The following is a 27,172-nucleotide window of genomic DNA, read 5'->3' as shown; positions in this document are numbered from 1 at the left end:
ACTCACAGAGACCATCTGACTCTGTCTCCTTAGTCCTGGGATTAAAAGTGCATACCACCACTGCCTGGCATCTATTGCTAACTAGTGTGGCTAGCTCTGCATTCTGATCCCCAGACAAGCTTTGTTAAAACATAAACAACATATCACCACAGGTAAAGTCTATTTAATGTTTCAATTGTGTGTGTGTGTGTGTGTGTGTGTGTGTGTGTGTGTGTGTGTGTGTGTGTGTGTGTGTGTGCCTGTGCCTGTACAGATGCCGGAGAAGATGTGTCCTACTGTATCATACACTTTCTCTCTTATTCCTTTGAGAAAAAGTCTCTCATTGAACCAATACTGGCAGTTAGCATGTCTAAGCAAATTTTCTCTCTTCACCCCTCAGAGTGCTAGGGTGACAGATGTGTGTGTCCAGATCCAGTATTTTAAGTGGTTTCTGGGGAATCAAACTTAAATCCTCATGTTCATTCAAAGCATCTTATCCACTGAGCTATCTCTCTATATGCCTCTTTTATTATATGTATAGCATTGTTCTGGATTCATTTAGTAATTTGCATACCTCCACTATTAGATTGTGAGCTCTTCAACACTGACTTTTGTATTCCTTGTGATTATTAGTACATAGTTAGGGCCGAATGCTTGTTATTTGTTATGATAGCTAAGCTGTGGAATTTGAGGAATTTTATTATTTAATAAAGGTTAGATAGTCTATCAGAGTTCACATTTTTTTCCTGACCATCAGTCAGTGTGTGATGTTTTCATGAGGAATCTGGATGAACTTGGCTGGAAAGACTGGGAGGAGCCCTGTGGACTCCAGCAAGCAGAATGTGCAGCAGGTAGTGAGTGCCGCTCAGGAGACTGTCGTCCAAGTAAACTGTGAGTCATTCTCTGTGTAGGGTCATGGGAGACTGCAGTCTATAAATTGAGGAAGAGACAGATTTTCTGGCAGGATAGTTTGCTATTTTCCCGATAAAGATTTTTCTTTGTTTTCTGCTGTCTGAAGTGTATTTTCTAGGGTTACCATCCAGCCAAGTTTGTAGAAGGATTAATTCTTTTTTTCTTCCTACTTTGTGAATGTTTTATTTCTTCCTTGTCTTAGTCTGTTCAGGCTGATATAATAGATAATTGAAGGTCTTTCTCCAAGAAAAAAAAAAAAAGACAGTTTGCTGTTAGAATATACACTGAAGAAATAAGTAGACACACAGAAAAATGTTAAGTGGAGATATTTATTGTTGCATTGTTTCTTAGACTAGCAATCTGGATACAAGCTAGATACTACTAATGGAAACAAACAAAAATGCAAAATCCATCCGATATACATATACTGGAAACATTTCACATCTTTTGAAAATTAATTTTAATGATATGTTAGCAAATGGCAATGATTATGGCAAAATACTATATAAAATAATTAATGGAGAAAACAAGACTACAAATACAAAGTCAAAGATGATACTTGACAAAATATAGCAGGTACCCTTCTATGCAGAGATTACAAGCTGTAGCATATCTGTTGCGTGGTGTGTATTATCTGCATTTTCTGCAGTAATGTGTAGTACAAATTTTAAGAGAAACAAAGAAAGGGAATTAGAACAGGAAGAGTTGCAGCCTAAAAGGAGTCCTATTGTAGAGCTCTCTCCTGGTGGAGGAAGTCTGGTTTTGCACACTATAGACTCATTTGCATTGTCTACTGAACCACTCTGCTGGGTGCCAAAGGAAAATGCTCTTTGGATTCAGAGGCTTCTGGGAGGTTTATTCCATTGTCAAATAATATCATCATGTTTCATTACTGTGGATTTGTGTGTAAGTTTCTAGACTTCTGTGGGCTATTTTTTATTGCTAGCATCAGGAACTGGCTTGGAGAACAAAGTGAGGAGAGATGCAACTTATATGGAACAAGTAGGAAGTTAGACAGAGATCCTGAAATTCAGGAGTTATAATCAGTTCTGAATAACTGAATTTAAATGGTTTTCCTTTCTCAGTTTCAGATCATTTGAATATTTATTCAAATAATTACTGCTTCTACAAATGTTGCCTCACATAATCAATTAAATAAAATAAAAGAGGTTCCTGCAATAGGTTCCTAATCTGGTTTGCTAACTATAGATGAGAAAATAATTTAAAAATGCACATAGATAGTTGCTATACTTTTGTTGTCATTCCTTTTAGTAAAATATGTAGTTTTGCCTCTGAGCTAGTTAAGCAAAGACTGAGAATTGTGACTACCCACATGGTAATGTTACTATAAAGGGAAACCAAAAAGGTTGTGTTTAATTTCCCACTTTCAAAGATAAAAACTAATGATAACAATTTTGATAAAATTTAAAAAAATCATAAAAACTAAAAAACCAAGCTTCCTTGGTCCAAGCATTAACCACAGCAAACTATCCTCTGACATGTTTTCTAAGCTATGAAAAATAATGTTTTTTTATTTTTAAAAATAGAGACTATGCTACCAAGGTGGTCTCCAAGTAACCAAGTAACAGATGATGTTTATAAAGACTCAGTATTATAAAAGACAGAGAACACTTTTTTTCCTTCAAAGTACACCAATGTCTGGTACAAGCTGGGAGCTATTTATAATTTATGAGTAGTAGAAATATTTGTGACTTGTAATAACACTGTTGTGGTAGAAGAAAAAAATAATAGGCTCCAAGATATTCAGTTTTAAAAAATTACACAAAAAAGTATTTCCCATCTTAGAAATTCTATCAATTATAAAAAAAGGACAAGCCAGCTCACTATGGGGTCCATGCTGGAGCCCATGTCTACTCTGTATGTGAATGGGATGTGAAGCCAATGTTTGAGCCCAGTTCTACCCTGTAATGAATGGATGTGGGGTTAATGGTTGGAGTCCATGTCTACCATGTATATGCATGAAATAAGCATGAGGCTCAATGTCTAAGATAGACCATCCTCCCTCCACCTTTCCTGAAATTGTTGATCAATAATGTTTTTGTCTCAAGCCAACAAGCAACAACAAGAAAACAAAGAAAACAAACAAACCAGGAGTGAAATAGGAAAGGGCTAAAGTGTTCTCAATAAAAAAAAATATATATTCCCTGTTAGGAATAATATAAACACATTTGAAAAATAACTAAATGATTTGTCATTTAGAAATCTGCCTTCCACTCATAGATCCATTTTTTTTTCTTACAATTCTCAGGCAGAGGAAATTATTTCTTAGTTCTGTACAAAAGGAGGCTCTTGGCTCAGTGTGCCTGCATTCCAAAGCTGAGGAGAGAAGAAAGTGATTAGTTTTGGAATGCTGGATTCACTGTGGTTTGCAGCTCTGGGGTGCTGTGCAGCAGCAGGTGACAAGAAAAACAGAAAGTGAGCATTCAGAACTGGAGTCTACAGAAAAGCAAACATCAGGATTCAGAGACTTGGAGGTATGTAGGTAAATGCATCTGTGCTTTTCTCTGAATTTTCTAACATATTGAAATGCTGGCCTAGAATCTGGTACTAAAAGAGGTTCCCAAATATTTTAATTAAAGGAAGAACACTCCTTGGTTAAAACAAACAAACAACAAATGAAAACACCCCAAATAAATAAAACTCAAACCCAGAGTTCATCAAGATTGTTGACCCAGATATCTCTGTTAAGATACTAAAACTTGTGCAATGTGTTTTTAGTCAAAGTAGAGTACTAGTTTGTATATGTCTCTCAACTTGGAAAACCTAAAATAATAGGAACAATATAGTAAAGAGTTTCCTAAATAATAGAGCATCTGAAATATGAGTTAGTGACTCCTGACACTTGGGACACTACATCCTTTGTAAGATGAGGGAACCTAGAGGAGAGGGACCCATGCCCACCTTGCTTTGACCAAACTGAAATAGATCATCTTTTTTTTTTATAAATCCAAAAGCAGTTTCTAAAACTCATAGAAATGCATATTCTCTGGGTCTCTGAGTTGCTGGAGAGAGGATGCAGAGCTTAAAATCACTCATAACTTTTGTAGAGGATCGCAGTTTGGTTCCCAGCACCATCATGGTGGCTCATGACCACCTGCAAGTTCAGTTCTTGGGGATCCATCACCCTTTTCTGTTCTCCATGGGCACTAGGTATGCAGATGATACATACATATAGACAGGCACTCACACATGCACAGAAAATAAAAATAAATTAATTTTTAAAGATAAGTTTGGGTGCACTCAGGAAGCAGAGACAGGCAGATCTCTGTGAGTTTGAGGCCAGCCTGATCTCCAGAGCGAGTGCCAGGATAGGCTCCAAAGCTATACAGAGAAACCTTGTCTTGAAAAACCAAAAAAAAAAAAAAAAAAAGAAGAAGAAAAGGAAAAAAAAGGATAAGTTTGGCTAATGTACATTACATGACTTTAAGACCTATTAGAAAACCTCAGGTTGGTACACTATATAAATAGAACTGGTACTATGGTGGAGAGAGGGGTCATTACAGAGAACTAGACAGTACAGAAATAGATCAGCACAATCATGATTAATTAATTTTAACCAAAGACTCAATGATTATCTAGTGAACAAAAATATTTTTCCAAGTGAAACTAAAACAATTCAAAATTAGTTCATAATAAAATGAGTAACCTGTATATATAATTATATAATAAACTCTATGTTTCATATAAAAATTAACTTGAGCTGGATCACAGGTTTAAGGTTCAATCCCAAAATGACTATCTTCAGAAGAAGACATTCGAAAAGTTATGCGATTTGAATTGTACAAAATTCATTAGCTGTTCAATCTATGCTGCTCAGTCTATTGTCACTTGACACAAACTAGGGTCATCTCGGGAAGAGGGAACATGAACCAGCCCACTCTGGTAATACTCCTGGAAAGTGTAAGAAAGCTAGCTGAGTGTTAGCCTGGAGAATGAGTAGGAAGCAGCATTCCTCTGTGGCCTCTGCTTCCATTCCTGCCTCCTTGTTGCCTTGACTTCCTGTCCTGACTTCCCTTCACTGTGGACTATGAGCTCTGAGATAAAATAATTCCTTTCCTTCCCAAGTTGCTTTTGGCCATACAGCTTATCAAAGCTTCAGAAAGTTAACTAGGACAACAACAAAATCATAATTTATAAGATAAAAATTGATAGTGATGGCATGAAAATTAAGATCTTCTGTTCAAAATATTTTGTTAAGAAAATAGAGACAAAAGCTGCAGCCTGGGAGAAATTATTTCCAAATTACTTTTCCAATAAAGACTATGTAAAAACAGCCTAAATCAATAAAATAACAAACATCCCCATTCAAACGGATAGAAGATTTGAGCAGGCACTTAACCATTAGCAACTGGCATATGAAAAATTCTTGGGAATATTAGTCATCAGTAAAATGCAAATTAAAACCATAATGAGATACGACTGCACATTTACAAATAGTTTCCAAATTTTACTGTGTCTACAAGGGTGTCACACGTAGCTGGCAGAAATAGAACTCCAAAATCACATAAAAAATAGCTGGGTGTGTGATTGGAGAAATGTCCCTCTCATGTGTTTGAATTCTCAGTCCTCGGCTTGGTGGTGATGTTTTGTGGGGTTGTGGGATCTGTAGGGCAGGAGGCATGGCTGACTGGTGGAGGTGGATCACTGATGGTGGGCCTTTGAGGGATTCCACTCAGCCCTGATTCTGGTCCTGCTCATTCCCTTACTTTCCACACGTGAGCAAACCTTGTCTTACACTACTGTTAGGCCTTGTGCTGCTCACACCATCACCTCGTCACCACTATAAGGAACCGTATCTCCTGAAGTTGTAAGCCAAAACAGCTATCTCCTCTATGAAATCGCCTCTTTATTTTATCATATCAACAAGAAATGTGACCAATGGAGATACCTTTGAAAGTTACATGTAGATCTGCTGTCTGATCCAGTCCCCACACTAAAAGGATCTGCCCAAGTTAAATGAAATCATGTATACATGTGAACTGACTCATGGATGTTCATAGCAGTTTTGTTAGTAAGAGCTGTAAACTAGAACTAATACAAATGTCCATCAACATGAGAACAAAACAATTCGAGATATTCATAATAGTTAAAACAACATGGAGTAGTCTCACGGTGACTATACTCCACTAGAGAAGCCAGATAATCAAGAGTGTGATCTCCATTTAATTCTAGAAAGTACAAAAACTACAGAATATTACAGAAGAAAAAATTCAGGGATTAAAAAATGTGTTCATTACCTTAACTGTGATTTATATAATTTATAGACACAAACAATGTAAATGTATGTGATAAAAGATCTTATTTTATACTTTGAGCAATGTTACTTATTGTGTGGCAATTAAATATCAATGAAGCTGCTAAAACTTTTATCACTCCTAAAGTAGTATCATTTATAGGTACTGAGTAGATTTTCTTTTTATACTGCAGGGTTTTTTTTGTTTGTTTGTTTTGTTTTGTTTTTTTGTCTTGCTTCCTAGGGTCAAGTGACATCAGTCCCCTTTGGGGAAGTGAATACTAGCTAAGGGTATGATACATGCTTTAAAATGTCATAATGAGACTCATCATTTTATACTTAGTGGAATTTTATAAAGAAGACTGGATTTCCACCCTGTAGTGGAACAGCACACTTCTCCTATGGGCTAGAAATGAGCTATGAGAGAAGCAGCCATGAAATGAGTTGTATTGGCTCTTATTCAGGGAGATCACTTTGACAGGACAGTGTTACTTTCCTAGCACAATATTCCATATGATAAAAGCAGCATTGAATGCTACTAGGATGAGAAGCAGATATAGCAAGAACTAAAAACTAGAGCCAGCTTCAGACTGAACATATATGTGTCCAGGAATATTCATTCACTTCATACATGCTATGCTGATATGGAAAATTCCAAGGTTCTTTCAGCCTGCTCACACCTGACTTCAGATACAACAAACCCTTATGCTATATGTACTCCTGCCAGTCCTTGGGAGCCTATGGTATTTCTTTAAGGTGCTTGTCATTTTTTTCTGGGCTTCATTCACATAAAAACGTCTCATGAATTTTCTACTTTTTGATGTGAATTCACCCTGGGTCATTCCCTTCTTCCACTGTAAGGCTCTGTTCCCAGAGTGAAAGGGTAGCGGCTTACTAATGTTCTATTTAGTTCTTTTACTTTCTTTGAAATGTTCCTTCTGTTCCCTCTTCAGTCTGGAGATGGTCAACATATGCTCTCTGTTCTAGGAAACTCTGGCTCTGACCAAAGAAACAGTTCCACACAAACCCAGGTTGGCGAGTCAATGAGTTTATTGGGGTGACTTACAGGAGCAGAGGTCACTTAAGCAGCTGAAAGTGTTTGAAAAGCACATGCCAGCATGGGTGACAACTGTAAAATCTGTGTCACTGATGTCCCCACATAACTTTCAGGTAGCTCCACCCAAGAGTACACTCTCCTCAGCAAGCCTCTACTGCTTATGTAACCTCAAGGAGGAGGCCTCCAGAGTATTGTGACTTACATGAGATGCCCCCTTCTTTTGCATTGTTACAAAAAGTAGTAACTCAAATATTAAGTGCCCCAATACTCCTTTTTTGTGTGCTTTAAGCAGGCACTGCAGCTTTTGTTTCAATTTAGAACCTAACATAACCTTTTTAAATACACTTAAACTGCTATTTACACTATACACGCATAGAAACCACTGTATGCATATATCAACTGAAGTGGCAGTAAGAGAAGCACCATGAGCAGAGAACTCACCTGCCTTGTGATGCTGTTTGGGCCACAGGGATTATAAATTGTCTTCTGTTGAAAATGGAGCCTAGTTTATGAAGCATGTCATAATTACAGAAAATTGTTTTCAAAGATTATGTCTTAGGAGCCAAGTAATGCAACATGAATATTTATGATTGGCTAAGACTTAGCACTTAGCTGCTAAGTGCCTTACATATTTTCTTTATTTCAGTCTTATAACAAACAATGCTAGGGTATTTCAACCATTGTTTTCCATGGCTACATGAGGATGGGAAAATTGAGGACCGTTGAGGTGAATAAATTTGCCTAAGGCCATGCAGCTTGCCAGTTGATGAATGGAAGATTTAATATAAGCCAGCTTGGTGAAAGTGCTGTTGTTGCCTTTCCTGTCCTAAATTTATTCCGAGGTTGTGAGGAATGAATGAAGCTAAAGCTTCTAAGATTTGGTGCTGCCACCTTGACACTTGCTTATCTCTATTCTGGATTTTGTATTTTCTCAAAGGTTACTCTACTATATGATTACAAGTTCATTTTTAATGTACAACCAAAGAATAAATAAATACCGTTTTTGTCTGTTATGAATATGGCCAAAATTGTAATTTAGGAAAACACAACTTTTGGAGGAAATCTGGTAAACGAAATCTTTTTTTTTTTTTTTTTTTTTTTCCAGACAGGGTTTCTCTGTGTAGCTTTGGAGCCTATCCTAGCACTCGCTCTGGAGACCAGGGTGGCCTCGAACTCACAGAGATCCACCTGCCTCTGCCTCCCAAGTGCTGGGATTAAAGGCATGCACCACCACCGCCCTACAGGAATCTTACTTTTATAAGAATATATACAAAGATGCTGACAGGAGCTAGACAAAGAATGTAAGTTGAAAGAAAGGAAAACCATGTTAATCTCCATATCAACACATGCATTTCCAGAGAGCGAAGCCACATGTGGTATCAGAACCTCTCCATTTACTTCTTTGAGCCCATATGAAAAGGGTGGAATGTCAACTGCTTTCCAGTTGTGAATCCTTGTATTGAGAAGAACATGAGACAATACTCATTTTTCTTTGCCAGCCACGCACTGGCCTAGGCATGTAACTGTAAATAAATGACAGCTACAGTGATACTGTGTTTGCTGTTTGTAATGTATCTTCTGTTTCCTAAGAATTGAACAGACAGTGTCCATTCTGGGCCATGTACTTCCCAGATTGCTAGGGGAGGCACACCATGAGAGTTGGTTCCTCTGTGAAAGACAGACTAAAACACTTGAATGTATATAAAAACAGTCAATTTGGCTTTTCTTTTTTTCCTCTCTCTCTCTCTCTCTCTCTCTCTCTCTTTCTTCCTTTCTTTCTTTCTTCTGTTCCTTCTTTCTTCCTTTCTTTTTTTGTTGTTGTTGAGACAAGGTTTCTTTGTGCAACTGTCCTGTCCTGGAACTCACTTTTGTAGACCATGCTGGCCTTGAACTCACAGAAATCCACCTGGCTCTGCCTCCTGAGTACTGGGATTAAAGGAGTGCACCACCACAGCAGCCTGGATCAATCTGGCTTTTCTTATGTTCTTCTATAGAACCAGTGCATCATAGAATCGTATGGCCATATAGCCTCTTAGACATAGTCCAATGTTCCAGAATATCACTAGCCAGTGGCTACAGATGTCACTTTGACATCTTCTAGCAACTTGGACATAAAATGAGACTTGTTAGTTTTGATCATTCCATATACTCACGTCTCCTGATTTACATACATACAATGATTCATATCAGTCAGTCAATCTTTATCCAAGGCAGAACAGGAGCATATTAAAGTATATTTATTCTTAGAGGCCACACTCTAAGGAACTTTAATCTATTCTACATGCTACTTTAGTTAGCTTAAATATTTTGAATATTTAACCCTACCAGGCTATCCTGAGCTGAGGCATTCATTTCTACACAGAGATTTACCTACCATAAGAAGACTGGAGAACCACCCTCTTTTCCTTTGACAAGGTGTTCATCAAACTGCATTTGGATAGCATTGTTGCTCTGACTCTGTTTTTGCTTTATTTTGATATATATATATATATATATATATATTATATATATATATATATTTGTGTGTGGACCAACTCTCAATCTTCTAACTCTGTACTGATTAGCATTTTCAAGTTAATGCCCTGGGATGTTAACTGCCATGACTAATTTATATGTAAGCTGCTTCTTGGATATTTCAGTCTCTCTCTCTCTCTCTCTCTCTCTCTCTCTCTCTCTCTCTCTCTCCTCTCTGTGTGTGTGTGTCTGTCTGTCTCTCCCTCTCTCTCTTGCTTTGGATTATGAATGTTTGAAGTTTTTTTATTCACTTTACATACCAACCACAGTTTCCCTCCCCTCCCCTCCTCCCCTTCCCCCCTCCCACTCCACCCAAAAACCCACTCCTCAGAAAGGGTAAGGCCTCCCATGGGGAGTCAACAAAGCTTGGCACATTCAGTTGAAGCAAGACTAAGCTCCTCCCCAATATCCCTACATCAAAGCTGAGGAAGGTATCCTATCATATGGAATGGGCTTCAAAAAGCCATCTATTGCACCAGAGATAAATCCAGGACTCCCACCAGCAGACCAGGCTACAAAACTGTCTCCCACATGCAGAGGGCCTGGTTCAGTCCCATGCATGCTCCCCAGCTGTTGGTCTGGAGTCCCTGAGCTCCCACAAGTTTGGGTCAACTGATTTTGTGGGTTCCCCTCTCATGATCTTGATCCCCCTTGCTCATATAATCCCTTTTCCCTCTCTTCAACTGGAATCCTGTATTCTGGTGCTTGGATGTGGATCTCTGCATCTGCTTCCGTCAGTTACTGATGTAGGTTCTATGATGATAGGGTAGTCACCAATCTGATTACATGTCCTTTATGTCTGTAAGATTAAACTCTCAGAAGCCAATCTATTTTTTGTCAATTCCTTTGTTTTAACTTCATTTTCTCCATTATATGCATAGGAACAAGCCAGGAGATTTAAGGATAAATGAATCATTAAGGCATATGCTCTAGCACAATGATGGCAAGAATATGTTATATACTGTATTATGGCTATGGCATAGATCACAAATTTTCTTTCTATCTTTCATTCTCAACAAGAGATGTTGGCACTAACTGCCAATGAATGCATCCATCCATTCATCTCATTACCCACCCATCCATGTGTATTCATTCTTTCATCAAGTACATATCAAAGTATGTCATGTATCAGGCAGTGAATAGCACTGAACTTGAGTTTAAAAAAAGAAATTCGCAGGCAATTAAATGGAACTAGAAGAAACCATCCTGAGTGAGGTAACCCAATCACAAAAAGACAAACATGGTATTACTAACTCATATATGGATTTTAGACATAGAGCAAAGGATTACCAGGCTCCAATCCTCATCACCAAGGGAACTAGGAAACAAGAAGGACTCTAAAAGAAAAAATGCATAGACCCCAGAGAATGGGAAGGGGCAGAATCTCCTGAGCTAATTGGGAGCATGAGGGTAGGGGAGAAGGAGCTGGCAGAATGAGAGGAGGAGAAGAGGAAGGGAGAGGAGGAAATGGAGGAACAGGAAGGTTGAGACGGGGGAAGAATTGAGGAGAGCAGGATGAAAGATACCATAACAGAGGGAGCCATTACAGGTCTGAGGAGAGATCTGGCACTAGGGAGATTTCCAGAGATCTACAAGGATGACACCAACTGACAATCTAGGCAATGGTGGAGAGGCTATCCTAAATGCCCTTCCTCTATAATGAGACTGATGACTGCCTTATATGCCATCCTAGAGCCCTCATCCAGTGGCTAATGGAAACAGAGTCAGACACCCACAGCTATACACTGAACTGAACTCTGGAATCCAGTTGCAGAGAGGGAGGAATGAAGATAAAAGCAGTTGGGACCAGGCTGGTGAATCCCACAGAAACAACTGGCTTGAACAAGGGAGAACACAAGGACCCCAGACTGCTGTCTGGGAGGCCAGCAAGGGACTGTTCCAGACACCTGAACATGGGTGTTAATGAGGAGGCCTCAGCACTCTATGGACCCCCTGGTAGTGGATCAGTATTTTTCCCTGGTGTAAGAAGGGACTTTGAGAGCCCATCCCACGTGAAGGGATATTCTAGGCCTGAACCCATCCTAGGCCCTCTCCAAGATGATGTGGTGCACTTTGGGATCCCCCATGGAGGGCCCTACCCTCCCTGGGAATTGGAGCAGGGGTGGTATGGGGGGCTGGTCGGGGGTTGGGAGGAGGGGAGGACCTGGGAGAAGGGATTGACATGTGAAGCAAGCTTGTTCCTAATTTGAACTAATAAAAAAAAGGAAACAAGACAATGTATACAATTCACTGCTGCCTCGAAAGCTGTAATCAAACAGAAGAAAGGTAAGAAAATGTCTTCAATTTCAAATTTTCCCTCTTAGTAACACTACTTTGATGAAAGTATGGCACCTAAAATAAATCAAATTAACTACCATTTCTATACATAGTTCATCTTTTAGGATATTATCAAATTGCTGTAAGTTTTGACTTTCAGATTTTTATGGTCAGTGTCTGGAGAAATAAAAATAAAACACTGAAACTGAATAAGAGTCATAGAATCTGAAATGAACTATTAAATTTTTATCCATATTATTCAATGTTGAGCTGCACTCATGTACTAAGTACATGTGTATTCAAGTAGCCTGCTCAGCACATGTAACAGTTATGCAAGGTCATAGCACAGGAAATGAACTTCATATAACAGAAATAGCAAAGGCTTAGAAGAGCAGGATTCAAAAGGTAGAAGAGCTGGATTTGAATGGAGACTTGTTTCTGTCTGGGTTGGAAGGCCCCTCCCCAGTTCACAAGCATGTCACTACTGCAGTTGCATGCCCCTTTGGCTCTGCAGGCAATTAATCAGAGAAATAGTTTTCCTCCTTGCCAACAGACTGGAAATGCCCAGTTTCATCTGTCCATGACTGTTTACCCTGCTATATTAGTTCCTCCCTGCTTTTTTGGGGGGGGGTCTTAAAATGCTACATATTTTGCAACTGAGAATGGTGGCGCCAACATATGGTTTCAATTGAATGATTCAGACATATTATTCAGTATGAACAAAGAAGGAAAAATAAAAACTTAAACAACCTCTTTACTTTTATTATTTGTTTTTATTTAGTTTATTAAATATCTTTTAATAAAAATCTACAATGTGAAAAGTCTGGTATTAAGGTGAGGCAAATTTCTATTTGTTTATTTTCACCTTCTCTGTTCATTATGCGTAAGTGTCAGAAATACTCAGACACAGCTTTCATTCAACTACTTTTATAAGTTCTGAAGTTTGAGTCAGTATTTACAGAACTCAGACTGTAGCTTACCCCGTCTGCCTATGGCCTTTTGGTGGCTCAGGAGCTGCCCACTTGATTTAGTTCTTTATCCCTGAAAGACTGTAAGGATTTAACACACTACTCCTTTTACACTGAAAGATTCTTATGTCTGCAAAGTCTTGTCTTTGGCTTGGGAGTGAAGGAATTTCAATTAGATTGTGGTTTCCTCACCCAAAGCAGTTTGGTAAAACTGGTGTGGTATGTCAGAAGCAGTGACTGAGGTAGATTGTGGGAGAATTCTAACTCTTCAAGAAAATTTGGCTCAGAGTAGAGGAGCCTCTGGTATAAAAACTGCTGCCATAACATGCAGTGATCATAGTTTTTTATATATATATTATGGTGTTTGTGTTTTCATAATGGATGCTTTGAGTTAGATATTATTAGTAGTATTTCAATATACAAGTGTGAGATTCTTATTTTAATGAAGCTTTGGCTTGCATTAGCCCAGATAGTTAATGTCTACACAGATCACTCATACACACAAAGGTGTCTTGCTTCATTTTGAGATTGGATTCTATGAAATAAACCTTTTGGTTTTCTTTAGCTGGCACTCTCATAGGCATCTTTCATTCTTTTTTTGGTTAGTACTTTAAATATTGAGAAAAACTGTTATTGACCAAGTGAGTTTTCTTTTGACCTGTTTTTCTGTGTAGATTATCTTGTTCTCAATTTCTTAACTATCATGCATGCTGAGTTCATCATCTCACATTGATCATGAATGATCTACCACTTCTATTCCAATGAAGATAAGACAATTCTGAATTGTGCATTTCTTCACTTTCACGAGAAAGTGTACAAGTCTGAAAACAAAGAAGCCCAAGATAATGCAGACAGAATTACCTGGAATACTCATGAACCACTGGAAGAAATCAAGAAGGAGAAACCATATCCTCTTGAGACTGAGCTATGAATAGTATATAAAATATTCAGTGTTATTGAGGTATTAGGGTTTGTTGTTACTATTAGGTGGCTTATATTATTGAAAAATGTACTAGAGTAGATTAATCATACATATTGAACAACATTGTGACATTTTATACATTATAATTTAATCATTAGCAAACTGTGTAAATAGTCACTATTTTAAAGAGTCAAGAGAAAAACTAATGACATTATGGGTACTTATAACAACAGGCCTCAAATTTTAGTGATTAAATTAAATATGTAGCAAAAATATGTAATGATATAAAACTTAACCATGTAGTGATGTGCTCTTTAACTACATCTTGTCTCTTGGCTTTTTACATTTCTTTATTCTATATGTCTTTCTTTCCTTACTCCATGGCTGGCTGTGTGGCTGGGTCATTGGCCCCTGGCATCTTCTTCTCCACCTTTTCTCACTCCCCATTCTTTTCTCAGATTTCTCCTCCCATTTATTCTCTCTGCCCACCAGCCCCACCTATTTCTCTCTCCTATCTACCTATTGGCTGTTCATCTCTTTATTAGAGCAATCAGGTGTTATAGGCAGGCAAAGTAACACAGCTTTACAGTGTTAAAAGCAACCTAAAAGAATATAACACATCTTTGCATCATTAAACAAATAAATATTCCACAGCATAAACAAAGGTAACTCTTCTTAAACTAATATTCCACAACACTAACTAGGGATGGTTCTTTTCATTAAAAAAAAATCCAGAATAGGCTGTGCACTCCAAGAAACAGAAAAACAAAATTGAAGTAGCTTACTTCCACGTGGCAGCACCAGTTACCATTCTTAAGGGCCGTTCACAGATTCAATCTGTTAACATTATAAAATTGGCAATGATTAAGTTCACAGGAAGAAATAAATCCTAATGATTCTACTGGGACGATGTTACATTTGGAGTATATATAATCTGCAAAATATCTGTTGGTGAACAAGGAAATGAATAATGACAGGCTAAAGAAAACCCTGTACTGTGAAATCAGTGCTGTGATTTTGTTCAACTGAATCTTTTTTTCTGATGCATTTGAGGTATATTGAACTGTCTAACCTGAACTTTGAAACTGTTGTTGCCTGACACACAGATTCTCACAGACAAGTTTTGAGTCATTTTAGACACTTCAAGAAGGACAGATAAACAGTGTTGATGACATTTCTGATTGGTGACTCATTTTCGGTGATTGACTGCAAATTGGTCATTGATATTATTCCAGTGTCCTCGGTGATTTGAGCAATTGGGGCGGGTTAGGCATTCATTACATAATTTGTGTTTGTTTAGTCAATTAAAAAAACAACCACTTTGAAACTTACTTTAATGTTAGCCTGAACTTTGTTTTACAATGTTTTTTTGAAGAAATTCCTGTCATGAGATATCCAGTTTTAAGCTCAATTTTTGGCAGTGAATTAGGAATATTGTCATACATATTAATCAGGTAATCTCATTACAAATTGTATTCTATATCTACAGTATCACTATACAGCAAACACAATATTTTGCTATATAATTTGATAACAACATAACATATTCTACTGTACCTTAAAACACAAAATCCAAATCTATTTTCATTTTACTGCTATAGTGGTTAAACATTGCTAATTAAGTATCACTAAATGATAAAATGAGTGATACTTGAAATGCTTTAAAATGTTACATCTATTTTTAAATTTTAAATTAAAATTTAAATGAAAAATGAAAATTTTGAGAATTTCAACATGATTACTATGCTTATATAATTTTTCCTTCTTCTTTGCCCTCTTCTAACTCCTCTAATATACCACACCTTCTCAAACTAATGTTCTCTTCTTTAATTATTTTTATGCATATATATATGTATATGCACATATTTGTGTATGTGTATGTGTTTGAGACTGACCATTTAGGATTGAATAATCTTCCAGGGAGTTCATCCTTGGAGCAAGAAAGTGAATCAACCAGTACTCTTATTTTCCCTTAAAGATGTTTTGTAAAAATAATTTTCCGAGTTTTCTCCTAATAATATATTCCTTGCTTCACTCAAAACTCTAATCATGTGTATTCAATCTGGAGAGAGTTTACTTCTACGACTTTACCTGTTGAGATGCTCTAAATGGTAGTGAGCTGACACTTATGATATGATATGAATTTTTCTGTCCCTTCAAAATCATATGCTCAAACCCAATTATCTGTGTGATGGTTCTTGGAGATGGGATTTTGGGGGGTTGAATAATTAGATTACAAAAGCAGAATCCTCACACAACTTTTAGAGTCTCATTAAAGAGGATCCGCAAGAAAGATCTTGTGTCTTCTACCATTTGAGGACCCATCTAGATGGTGTATGTGTGTATAAGGTTCACCACTTGGACTGAATAGTTTATCACTAAGATTTTCCCTGGAGAATCCTGATTCTGCATCTCTTAGCTGCAATTAATTTTGCCTGTAGCTCCTCATCTATGGGTTGGGCCCTGAGAGATTTTCCCCCATCTGCATTTGTTGTGAAATATTACTTTTACTTTTACTATTAAAAATGTGTTATATTTATTTATGTTGTGGAATATTACTTTAACTATGAAAAGTTGTGTTACATTTGTTTATGCTGTGTTTGTTTAGTAATATAAAGATGCGTTACACCTTGTTTAACCTTTCCTGTCTAAGGTTAATGAAAAGCTGAATGGCCAATAGCTAGGCAGTAGAGGGATCGGTGGGGTTGGTGGGCAGAGAGAATAAATAGGAGGAGGAATCTAGGCTCTCAAGAAAGGAGGAGAGAGAATGACGGAGAAAGAGAGGGAGATGCCCAGGGCCAGCCAGCTATCCATCAGACAGCCAGACATGTAGTAGGGCATACAGAATGAAAGAAGGATAAAACTTAGATGAAGAGAAATTTAAGGTTCATTTAAGCTATAAGAGCTAGTGGGACAAGCATAAGATAAACACAAGCATTCGTAACTAGTAATAAGTTTCCATGCCATGATTTGTGGGCTGGCAGTCTGAAAAAGCTTACCACATGCATTGGCAGATTAATTGGCATCATTATTATGAAGGTCTTGTTTAGGGGATGATTTTGGGATTTCATGGGTGCAGCTTCCCTGTTAAATTTAGAAGACACTATCTCCTAATAAAAGTTCTGGTCCTCTGACTCTTACAGTCTTTCTGTTTCCTCTTCTTACAGAATGCCACATGAGGGTTAGATTTAAAGATTTCACTCCAGATGCATCAACTGGGGTTCACTATCCCATGGCCTGTTGTTCTTTGCATTCTGTTGATTACTGTAGTTATCTCCACCTGATGCAGGAATAAGCTTCTTTGATTAGGAGTGAGTTGCATTTATGTGTGGGCATAAATATATGGTTTTACAATGGAATTAGATATTACATTAATTTAGAAATGTGGCCCTAGTAGGTTCTCTCCTCTAGAGTCCATGACCTCACCAGCCATGTAGTACCAGGTATGAATAACCTCCTACAGAGTGGGCCTTAAGTCCAGTTTGACAACTGTTGACTACCCCTAAGACAGAAATGTTACTACTGCACCATTTTCAGGGCTATTGATAGCTTTTGGTTTTCTCCCTGGGCCACTTTCATACCACCTTTGGATACTATGAAAGTTAGTCCTCAGTGAGCGGGCTTCTAGATTAGTTCCAGTTCAATTCTTCCAAGTCCTGTGTCTAACTTGTGTGTTACCTTCAGCAATAGGGTCTTACTTTCAAGTTCTCGGAGGAAACCAAGGGCAATGGCAATAACCTCAAATATTGTCTAGTTCCTATTTTTCTGAGTATATACATATGCATACACACACAGGCATCTAGGTCTACATGCGTATAGGTATGTAAATGCATTTTTTTCATTTACGATTCTTGTGCATGTCCCAAATATTAGGACATGTCTTAATTACACTTTTATTGTTGTGATAAAATCTCCTTATGGCAAAAGCAGCTTCAGGAGGAAAGGTGTTATCGTGGGTTATGGTTCTAGACGGATACAGATTGTAATGACAGAAGAAGACTGGACAGTGGTGGAGAAGCCATGATATCAAGATATGGAGGCTGTATGATCATATTACGTCCACACTAAGGAGGCAGAGAACGATAAATTTATGGTGCTGCTCAGCCCCTTTTCTCTGCTTACAGTCCAGGAGACCAGTTTGGGAATGGTGACACCCACAGAGGACAGGTCTTCTCACATCAATTATTGCAACACAAACATGCCCAAAAACTATCTCTAAGATGATTCTAGAATCTGTCAATTGCCAGTTAACACTAGCCACCATAGAATATGTTTGGAAAAGCCTTATTTATCTAAGGAATGAGTTGAGGAGAATTTAAGCCTTACTAGAAGGTTTAATTCAAACCCTACCCCATCCCTTCAGTGCAAAACTCATTTTATTTCTTGGGCCGATGGATGCAGCACTTTCCTGGCTTGAGCTGAGTCTCTGGGATGACCTCCTTCATATGTTTTCATTAGCCGTTGAATCTTTCCTAGGGGGAGCAGAAAGTCTGGCACTGCTGTTGATGACACACAAATGATGTGATGTCTGGTTTTCACTAAAATTTAAAAAAAGCAAAGGTTGTAATGCCAGAAATAAAAGTATGGACAATACTATATATAAACATCAGAGCGTTCCTTAATATTTGAATCTAGTATCCCTGAGGGCTGCAATGGTCTGCACCACAGTGGATGCTTAAACAAGTGTGGAGCAGAAACTAGAGGAACTGTAGGCTTTCTCTATCACAGTCCATTTGGATTTTCTGTTAAATGACCTCAGTTAATGTAAGTAGACCCACACTAGTTTATGAGTTACAAAGTGTTTTAATAGTCAGGTATCAGGCATATTTTGAGTTCAGAGTTTCGAAGTGAAGTGAGCTAATTTCCCAAATTATGAAAACATAAACAATGTCTCCAAATTTGTCACACACTGGATTGTAGCCCATTCCTATATAAACTCAGGAGATCAGTGCCTTTTTTTTTTTCCTTTTCAGGACAGCATTTCTCTGTAATAGTCCTGGATATCCTGGAACTCTCTTTATAGACCAGACTGGCCTTGAACTCACAGAGATCTGCCTGCCTCTGTCTCCTGAGTTCTGGAATTAAAGTTGTGAGTCACAACTGCCTGGCTTGAAATTTCATGCCTTTATGTTATCATTTGAACTAAGTCTCAAGAGGCATCTCTATTGAGAAAGAGTATTGAACTGTTTAAACTTTATGTACTGTGTGCTAGCCCTTGTAAGAGACTCTGGGGAAGACAAAATGATCTAATTGGTTTTTGTGTTCAGGAAGTACACAGTCTAAGTGTGGATATACAGTTTCCAAATGTGACTCATTATGAAAAGCTACATTGATGGGGCAGTGAGCTACTTGCAGGGATAAATGATGTTTTTAAGGTTCCAGGTTTTCAGCAATAGCATTCTTTCTTTTGGGGCTCAAGCACTGGAGAGGGTTAGAATGATATAGTTTGTGTGGGCAGGATGACCTAATGATATGCTAGAGAGTGGAAGGGTTTAGAAGGACACACCAATTTATAATCATTTTTATTTCAAGAGGAAAGTAGTAACATGAATATTTAATCATTAATACACGACACACATTCATACCATCAGCCAACTTGTATTAACAATTTTTCATGTATCATGTCATTTCGTCCTCTGGCAGTTCTGCCAGTTAGCTATTACCTTGAGAATGAGAACCTTCTGGAGAAACAGTAAAAGCCTTGTAGACTAAGGGAAAAGTGCTCTTTCGTGCAAAGCAGACATAGTCAGAATTGAGTGGAAGACTGAGAAAGCGTCTAAGGCATGCTGTACTCAGAAGGAGTGTGTTTCTAAATCTGAGGCAGCATAGAATAGAAAACATCTTAGGAGAACTAGCTTGAAGAGAGGATGGCATGTGGGTAGAAAAGGTAGCCAAATTTTACTGAAGATTACTAGTATAAGTTTGTCTAAAAATGTGGCCCTAGGGAATTTGATAAGCAACCTATCCACAGACTAGTTTTTAACAGGAAAATTCTTTCTTTCACAAAAAATAGCAAATATTTAATTTTAGAATGTTTGCTAAACTCTAGAAGCTACTTCAGCCCCTTAGCAGGAATCATTTTATTTTACCTGTAAAAACACCATGTAAGATGAATGCTATAATGTTCTTCATGTACAGATTGTCAAACTAAAGTGGTGTCTAGAGGTTTCAGCTACTTTTCTGTTCTTCCCATTTCTAAAGTCAATGTCTGAGCCAAACATCGAAGATAAAGAGAAATGTCATGTGGGTTATGAGCCTATAGTCCTAACCAGGTATTGAGGAGAATGTTAGCTACTCTTTCAAAACAAAACTTCAGTTACAGCGAAAAAACCCAGAGGATAAAAATGTAGCAAGATGTGTCCTTTCAAAATTACAATATGGCTTAAGTATTTAGAGATTTTTCCCCCTTTGCTGTGAGGCCCTGCTAACCACTGATAAATGTGTGGTGTCTCAGACACAGATTAGAAGCAATGAGGTAGAAGCTTTTGGCTGTTACTCTGTGGTTCCCTGCAGCTGTGATTTTCCATTAATGAAGTTTTGGGCTATCTTGTCTTTAGCTTCTTGGAGCCAGAGTCCATTGAATGATGAATTTGTGAGTGAAAGTTTTTATTTCATGTAGACTTGACTATTCCTGAATCATCTAAAATCATTACCAGTTGTGAGCTTTTCCTGGCACTAAAATCTTGCACCTACAATACTTTTTTTTTTTGTTTTCTTATTCCAATTGCTTTATTCTTAGTATCATTTTTATTCCAGGAAAGAAGTAACAGACCTGTGTTTGATGATTTTGATTGTTCATTGGAAGGAATGCTATTCAAAACTTTTTAAATGGCATCAAACTGTTGGGGAGATGTGTAAATGTGATAAATCAGGGACCCATGTAAAAAGAATATTCAGGTAACTTGGAAAGAAAAGTGTTAAAGCTATGTAAAATATATCTTTCATCATTGAGTGATCCTGCTTGTATTTTAATGTATGTCACCTCTTCCTTAGGAGCTCACATTCCCAAGGTTTTGACAATAGACAATAAAAAATAACTGAGGCAAAGAATAAAGTAGACAGGGGTCCTGAACTTAGCAGCTAGCACCCACAGCTCTGACAGTCTTAGTCTTCCCTTATGGGGATTGGGAATAGAGGTCATGACTCATGGTGGCTGTAGAGATTAAAGATATGTATAAACTGTTTGTGAAGGAGCAAAAAACTTTTACAAATTAAATACTGGCGAATTAATCTACAAGCCTTTTTTCCATCCACATTGTCATTAGAATAAGAAAGTGAAGCATACATATGTTACATGTGGTTTTTCTTTACCGAAATGCATGCTATTTGGAAAGAGGAAAGAAGCCAGGGGAAGCAGAAGGGTGGGGACAAGGGAGAGTAATGGGAGCAACTATGACCAAAGTATATTTTATGCATGTATGAAACTGTACAATTAAACTTATTATTTTATGTGATTAATACACACCAATGAAGGTGCAAAATAAAAACCCCAATTAAAAAATAAAGCAACCCTGGCAGACTTTAGCCTTCCTTTATGTGCAGCTTTCTTCAGACCTAAGGACCAGGGCTCTTCCTCCCAGATAATACCACTATCTGCTCTAAGAGAAATATGCCAACTGCCCAGTACAGTTGCTGGTGGACATGCCACTCTCTATATGACAGTTAATAGTATCCTTAGAAAACTAGCTTTGACTCACAGAAAGTCCCTCTTCTGAACAGTTGTTTTTTTAGCAATTTATGCCTATTGGTCTCAGTTCAGTTCTTTTAGGTCACCCAAGAGGACCCAGTCCCTTTCCCTTCTGTACCAAATACATAGAGATATTCTGGGATAGTTACTTGATCACTCTGGAGTGTTTTCACCCAAGGTAAGATAGGGATTAGAGGACTATCCTTATGGTGATTTCCTGAGAATTAAAAACCAGAGGCATATGACTGGAAAGAATTATAGAAAGTATAGAAATTATAAAGTAGTGTGAATCCTAATTGGTCTTAATAATAAGAACTGAGTCAGGGGTAAATAGGGGCAAATGCTGAAAGAACAGAGAAACCGAGCAGCTCAACATAGTTCTTACCTCTACCGAGTCCTCAGACTGAATGGGCGAGCCTGTCTCTAGGAATCCTCAGACTGAATCCGGTCCCTACAAATTCTCAGACTGAATGCTCTGAGCTTCTGTCTCCTACCACCTTATATTCCTCTCTCTGTCCAGCCATATCCCTTCCTGTTTCCACCTCCCTAGCACTGGGATTAAAGGTGCATGACTCCCAAATACTGGGATTAAAGGTGTGAGGCACCACTGCTTGACTTTGCTTCTCTGTTAAACTGGATCCATTTCTTGTAGCCCAAAGTGGCCTTAAATTAACAGGGATCTGCTGTCTCTGTCTCCCAAATGCTGGGATTAAAGGTGTGTGCCACCACTGCCGGGACTCTGTTGTTAACTCGTAGTTAGCTCTGCACTCTGATCTCCATACAAGCTTTATTTGTTAGAGAACAAACAAAATACCGCCACAGGACTTGTTAAACCACAGTGTCTCAGACCTGGCATAAGTGCCTCACCACATTTTGGGAAGTGTTATGTCTGATATTCTTTACCACGATCCAGTGTCAACTGTTTTCCTGCAAGCTACAAAGGGGAGGCTTGATCATTAATGTACATGACAACCCTTTTCAGTGGGGGCTTTTTTGTTGTTATTGTATTATCTTACTTTTCAACCAGGCCTATTTTCAGGGATTCACATTTCAGTGTGACAGCATTCATTATTCAGCAGGGCATTGCTTCACTTCTTTTCAAATCTCCTTGGGCTTCCATGTTGCTTCCGGACTCAGCAGACACTGAGAGGCATCTGTACTTGTCCTTGGTTCACTCAGCCAGGCCAGTAGGGCCACAGTGGATACAGCTCACAGCCACAACCCTTTGAATGTGTGCTGCAGATATTCCAACTGTGCCCAGGACAAGGCTTTCTTTGTTGGGACTAAATAATTCTGAGCTGAGGTGAAGTCAGTTTTGTGGACATCACTTTGATATATAAGAGTTAATTTGTCTTTTCTTTTGACTCTAATGGACAGTATTATAGAACAGAACTTCAGGCAACTCTCTGAAGGTGCCCTACGAGCCTGGGTCCTAAGGAATATTTGTGACATACAGCTTTTTAAAATTGTTGAAAGGAATATTCTCAGTATTGTCTTTCACTCCTTTCTTCTAGGATTGCATCTTAATATTTTGGGAAATTAATATGTATGATATTATTTCAGACTCTACTAATGTGTACTTTGGTGAGAATTACAACACTATCATTAAACCCTCGGTTGGTAGCTAGCATTATTGGCAGTCTTATTTTTCTTGCTTAGATTCCATTTTTTTTTCAGGTTCACCAATGTCAGTTAGATTGCCAATTAACAATGGTTCACTCCCAGACTCACAAGTTGAAGTTTATTCCTGTCAGGAGCTGAAAATTATTATGCTATTAGATAATTTTTCAGGGTCCAGACCACCGGTTCCAGTATCCTGGAGCCCCAGTCTTCATTGTATTGTAGATGCTCACTGATTTGCTGCTGAATGGCTAGCCTCAGTGGAGAATGTCTCCTAGTTTGCATCTCTAGGGCCTAAGCATTAAATAGGACTGCACCTGGGCTGAGGGCTAGGTCTACATGAGGAGAGACTGTTTTGAGGTATCTGCTGATAAGGTCTGGATGAAATGAAAGACTCCAGTTTGCAGCATGGAACTGAGAGCTCTCCAAAGATGACAAGATGCCTGTGTCTGGTCTTTACTGCTGTTGAGTTGCTAGGAATTTCCAAGTCCATGCTCCCTCACTCAGGCCGGACCTTGTGGCTTCTGTGGTTTGGGGCTGAGACAAGCTGGGCTGCGACAATTCCTCGGCTATCTGATCCAGCTTTGTGTTTGTTTGTTCGTTCGTTTTGTTTTGTACCATATCTTACACTCTGTTCTCCCAGCACCAAAGGACTTGTCCTTTAGTTCTCACTACCTGTGATTTACATTAAAGGGGAACAGAGAACTGGTTTGACATTATTTGTTGGATATCTAGTATGGTTAGATATTCTTAAAAGCCCAAACATAGGGTTAGTAACCTTTCTCTTCAAGAGGTTCAGTATTTTGGACTTTTCCTGGACTTTTCCATAGAGTTTGATAATTTCTTAGGATAATTTCTTATGTCAAACTCTATGTTTGACATAAAAAGAGAAGACATAAAAATATGCAGGTAACAGACAGTATGTTCTAAAAACAACTTCACAAAGATAAGTAAATGCAAGTCGACATTTTGGCTCATGGGTTTTACTCTAAATAAGAGATATTTACTCTAATTTAATGGTGTTATCAACCAACTAGTGTCAGGTTCTTTTTCTACCTGGATGGGCAAAAAGGCTCTCCCCCAGGACTGGTCTTAAGCAGTGTTACCTCAGTGTTTGTCAAGGGTAGACAGAAAACAGCAGCAACAAGAGACACTCTGTAGTGTTACAGTCCTTGTTTTTGCTTCAGGTACCAGGACGCTAGGCAGTGGTGTAACAGATCCAGCCTCTTCTTGGCAGCTCCACGGAACTGTTCTCTGGCTGTTTTCAGGTTTTTACCATTCTTTAGTCAGTTCCATTGTCCTTTTCTTTTTTTTTATTTTTCCACTTCCAATTTCTTTGTGGCTCTGGCTGCATTCTAACAGTATAGCCACTTCTTCAACTCTTATGTTAATGCTTCATTCCACAAGTCATTGCCAACTGCTGGCATGAGTTAGCTGCTTCTCTCTGGACTGCATTCAAAGCTAGAGTGCAAGTTGAAGCATCTACTCCAACTGAGGAGCCAATGAATCTGATGTGCTACTGAGGAAATGGACACTGGCAAAGGTTGAGAATCACTTAGGTATGAGTATCTGTACATGAATGAACTGGATCTGTTGTTAGTCTTTTGTTGGGCACATCCAGGTCACTGAGCCACAAGTCTCTGTCTTTGTTGCTTCTTTCTTCATATTACTAGCTCAGCATTCTCTATTGAAAATAGGCATGGAAATGACACCCAAGAGAAGCACTCAATATGCCCAATGACACACCACCACCAGAAAGGATCATATAGGAGAGTGTCTACCAGCCCACTTTCTTAAGAGTGTCTCAGTAGCCTGTTAATATCTCTAGAGCATGTGTTTAATCCAGTCACAGCTATTTGTTTGGATCAATCACAGCCTTGCTTCTTAGTCATAGTCCCAATAGTTCTCCTAGGAGAATTACTTCTTGCTGGTAAATGTAGAAATAGTTGCAAGTTCACCTAGAGCAGTGGTTCTTAACCTTCCTAATGGTTTGAACCTTTAATACAGTTCCTCATGTTGTGGTGACCAGTCTGTAATTTTGCTATGAATCATAATGCAAATATCTGATATGCAAGTTATTTGATATGTGACCCCTGTTAAATGGTCATTTGACCCCCCAAAGAGTCTGCAACCCATACATTGAGAACCACTGATCTAGAGTTCACTAAAGCCTGTGACTGTGAAAAGTCTAATACAAATAAATAAAAGTGGCTAGAGCTACATGTTCAGGAGCCAGTGCAATCAGCTGCAATCTTTTACACAGTTGTTTCAAAGAACAGGAGAATGTTCAAGATAGCTGGTGCTAGCATTAAAGTAATACAGCTGACTTTTATACTGGTAGTCCTTCTACTCAAGGCAGTAAGAGAGTGTCCAACTCTTGCTAATCAGGGAATCAGATTGCCCCCATATCAGCATTTTTGCTTATTCACAGGAGATTGAATGGTAGAAGGAATACCTACAATATGCACACAAGGAAGACATTAGCATGAACACTGATAGGGATGTTTAAAACAGATTTTAGTCTCATTTAATGGTGCTTAATACCTACCCAGTGTCACAAGGAACAGTGAGTCCCCCTCATCTTTATCAGTGGGATTACAAGAAAATAATTAAGTATAATTTTGGAAAATGTGGTTAATGTTTTTTAAATTTCATTTTTAAATTTAAATTTCTTACCTTAATCAAAACATACAGATAGAGGAAAGAGAGAACTCCTCTAATAAGAATTTAGTAAATTCTCCTGAAGAGTCAGACTCGTGTGTGTGTGTGTGTGTGTGTGTGTGTGTGTGTGTGTGTGGTGTGTGTGTGTGTGCGTAACTATATATAGTTTCATTGTTCTTAGTAATACTAAAAGTAAAGATACTAAATCATGGGTTTTGGGGTACAGTAAATTTTTTCAATGGCATGTAAAAGTAAAAAAAAATAGGGTTCACTAAGTCTATCTCATTCACTCAAACTGGAATGGAAATGTGAGAGGGGATACTCAGTGCTCAGTTGCAGCAGGGCCTCCATTCATCTCCTGTTCTTGTTATGCTGGGTTGTTCAAGGGTCATACTTCTTCTTTTTAAATTTTTTGTTTTATTTGAGTTACAAACAAGATTGAATTACATGACAATCCCAGTTCCCTTCTCCCTCCCTTCCTCCCCTACCACCCTCCCAAATAAAACCCTACCTATCACATATCTTTCTTCTAATCTATACCTGACTCAACCTTTCTGCTCCCTCAAGCCATACTTCTAATAGGCCATGTAAACCATAAGTTCCGTCACTTTTTGCTATAGCTGAAATTTTGTTATACCTAGGAGCTTGATAAAGTGCTCAGTGAGGACAATGCCAACTCCAGAATCAAAAGTGTAATGAAATATTTGATGTTATTAAAGTCACAAGAGACAACATTGTCCTCAGTGTAGCTCAGGATGCACTTTAGGGGATCCCCCAAAGCCTGCTTCACTACCTTCCTGATATTGTATATGGCTGCTTTCTTTAGGTGGGCAGTTAGAGCCATGATGAACACATAAAGTGTAGAAATGCAGAAGACTATGTCAGTAAGATAATCATATAGCTCTGGAATTACCTTGCCCCCAACTTTGGCCTTGCTGGTGGATGCAGGATTTGTTTTGATCAGGCTCATGGTCATGCCAAGTTCCATGATCTTCTGGGTGGGAGTGGTGTCATGCACTGTGGTCATGTGTCTTCTCACAATGCTGAGGTTGTTGTGGATGACCTTGGCCAGAGGCTAAATAACTGGTATTACAGGAGGCATTGATGACAGTATTGAGTTAATTGTCATCCTCATTTATACCCATCAAAAACATTGAACATTAACAAAAAAGGCAGAGAGGATAGCTATTTTGGCTTCACACCATTTCAGGGGCTTCCACCTTTCTCCATGGTAGTTGAGACACTGGTATATTCCATAGCATATATGGTTCCAGCATCACCTTGCTTGATGTTGGTGAGATCTTACTACTTCAAGGTGGAG

At 38.4% G+C, this 27,172-nt stretch overlaps 1 protein-coding gene and 1 long non-coding RNA gene across 2 annotated transcripts; one reads left to right on the top strand and one right to left on the bottom strand.

Moving 5' to 3' along the window:
- The first annotated feature begins 747 nt into the window (after positions 1–747).
- On the top strand, positions 748–11,462 carry LOC118239086. The gene is made up of 3 exons (XR_004770572.1): positions 748–870; positions 3,161–3,386; positions 11,410–11,462. It is a non-coding gene; the product is annotated as an uncharacterized LOC118239086 (long non-coding RNA).
- Positions 11,463–26,488: 15,026 nt separating this feature from the next.
- Positions 26,489–26,878, bottom strand: LOC103161912 (glyceraldehyde-3-phosphate dehydrogenase-like). The gene has a single exon (XM_035447054.1). It carries the CDS (start codon positions 26,876–26,878, stop codon positions 26,489–26,491), a length of 390 nt encoding a protein of 129 aa, XP_035302945.1.
- Positions 26,879–27,172: the final 294 nt, after the last annotated feature.

Source organism: Cricetulus griseus, chromosome 6 (genome assembly GCF_003668045.3).
Source record: "Cricetulus griseus strain 17A/GY chromosome 6, alternate assembly CriGri-PICRH-1.0, whole genome shotgun sequence".
In the NCBI taxonomy this organism is placed as follows: Eukaryota; Metazoa; Chordata; class Mammalia; order Rodentia; family Cricetidae; genus Cricetulus; species Cricetulus griseus.
The sequence above is the reverse complement of the archived record's forward strand: the minus strand, read 5'-3'. Positions and strand labels throughout refer to the sequence as shown.

Coding starts and splice junctions, on each gene's coding strand:
- LOC103161912 (XM_035447054.1), bottom strand. CDS start 26,878: ATGACCACAGTGCATGACACCACTCCCACCCAGAAGATCATGGAACTT.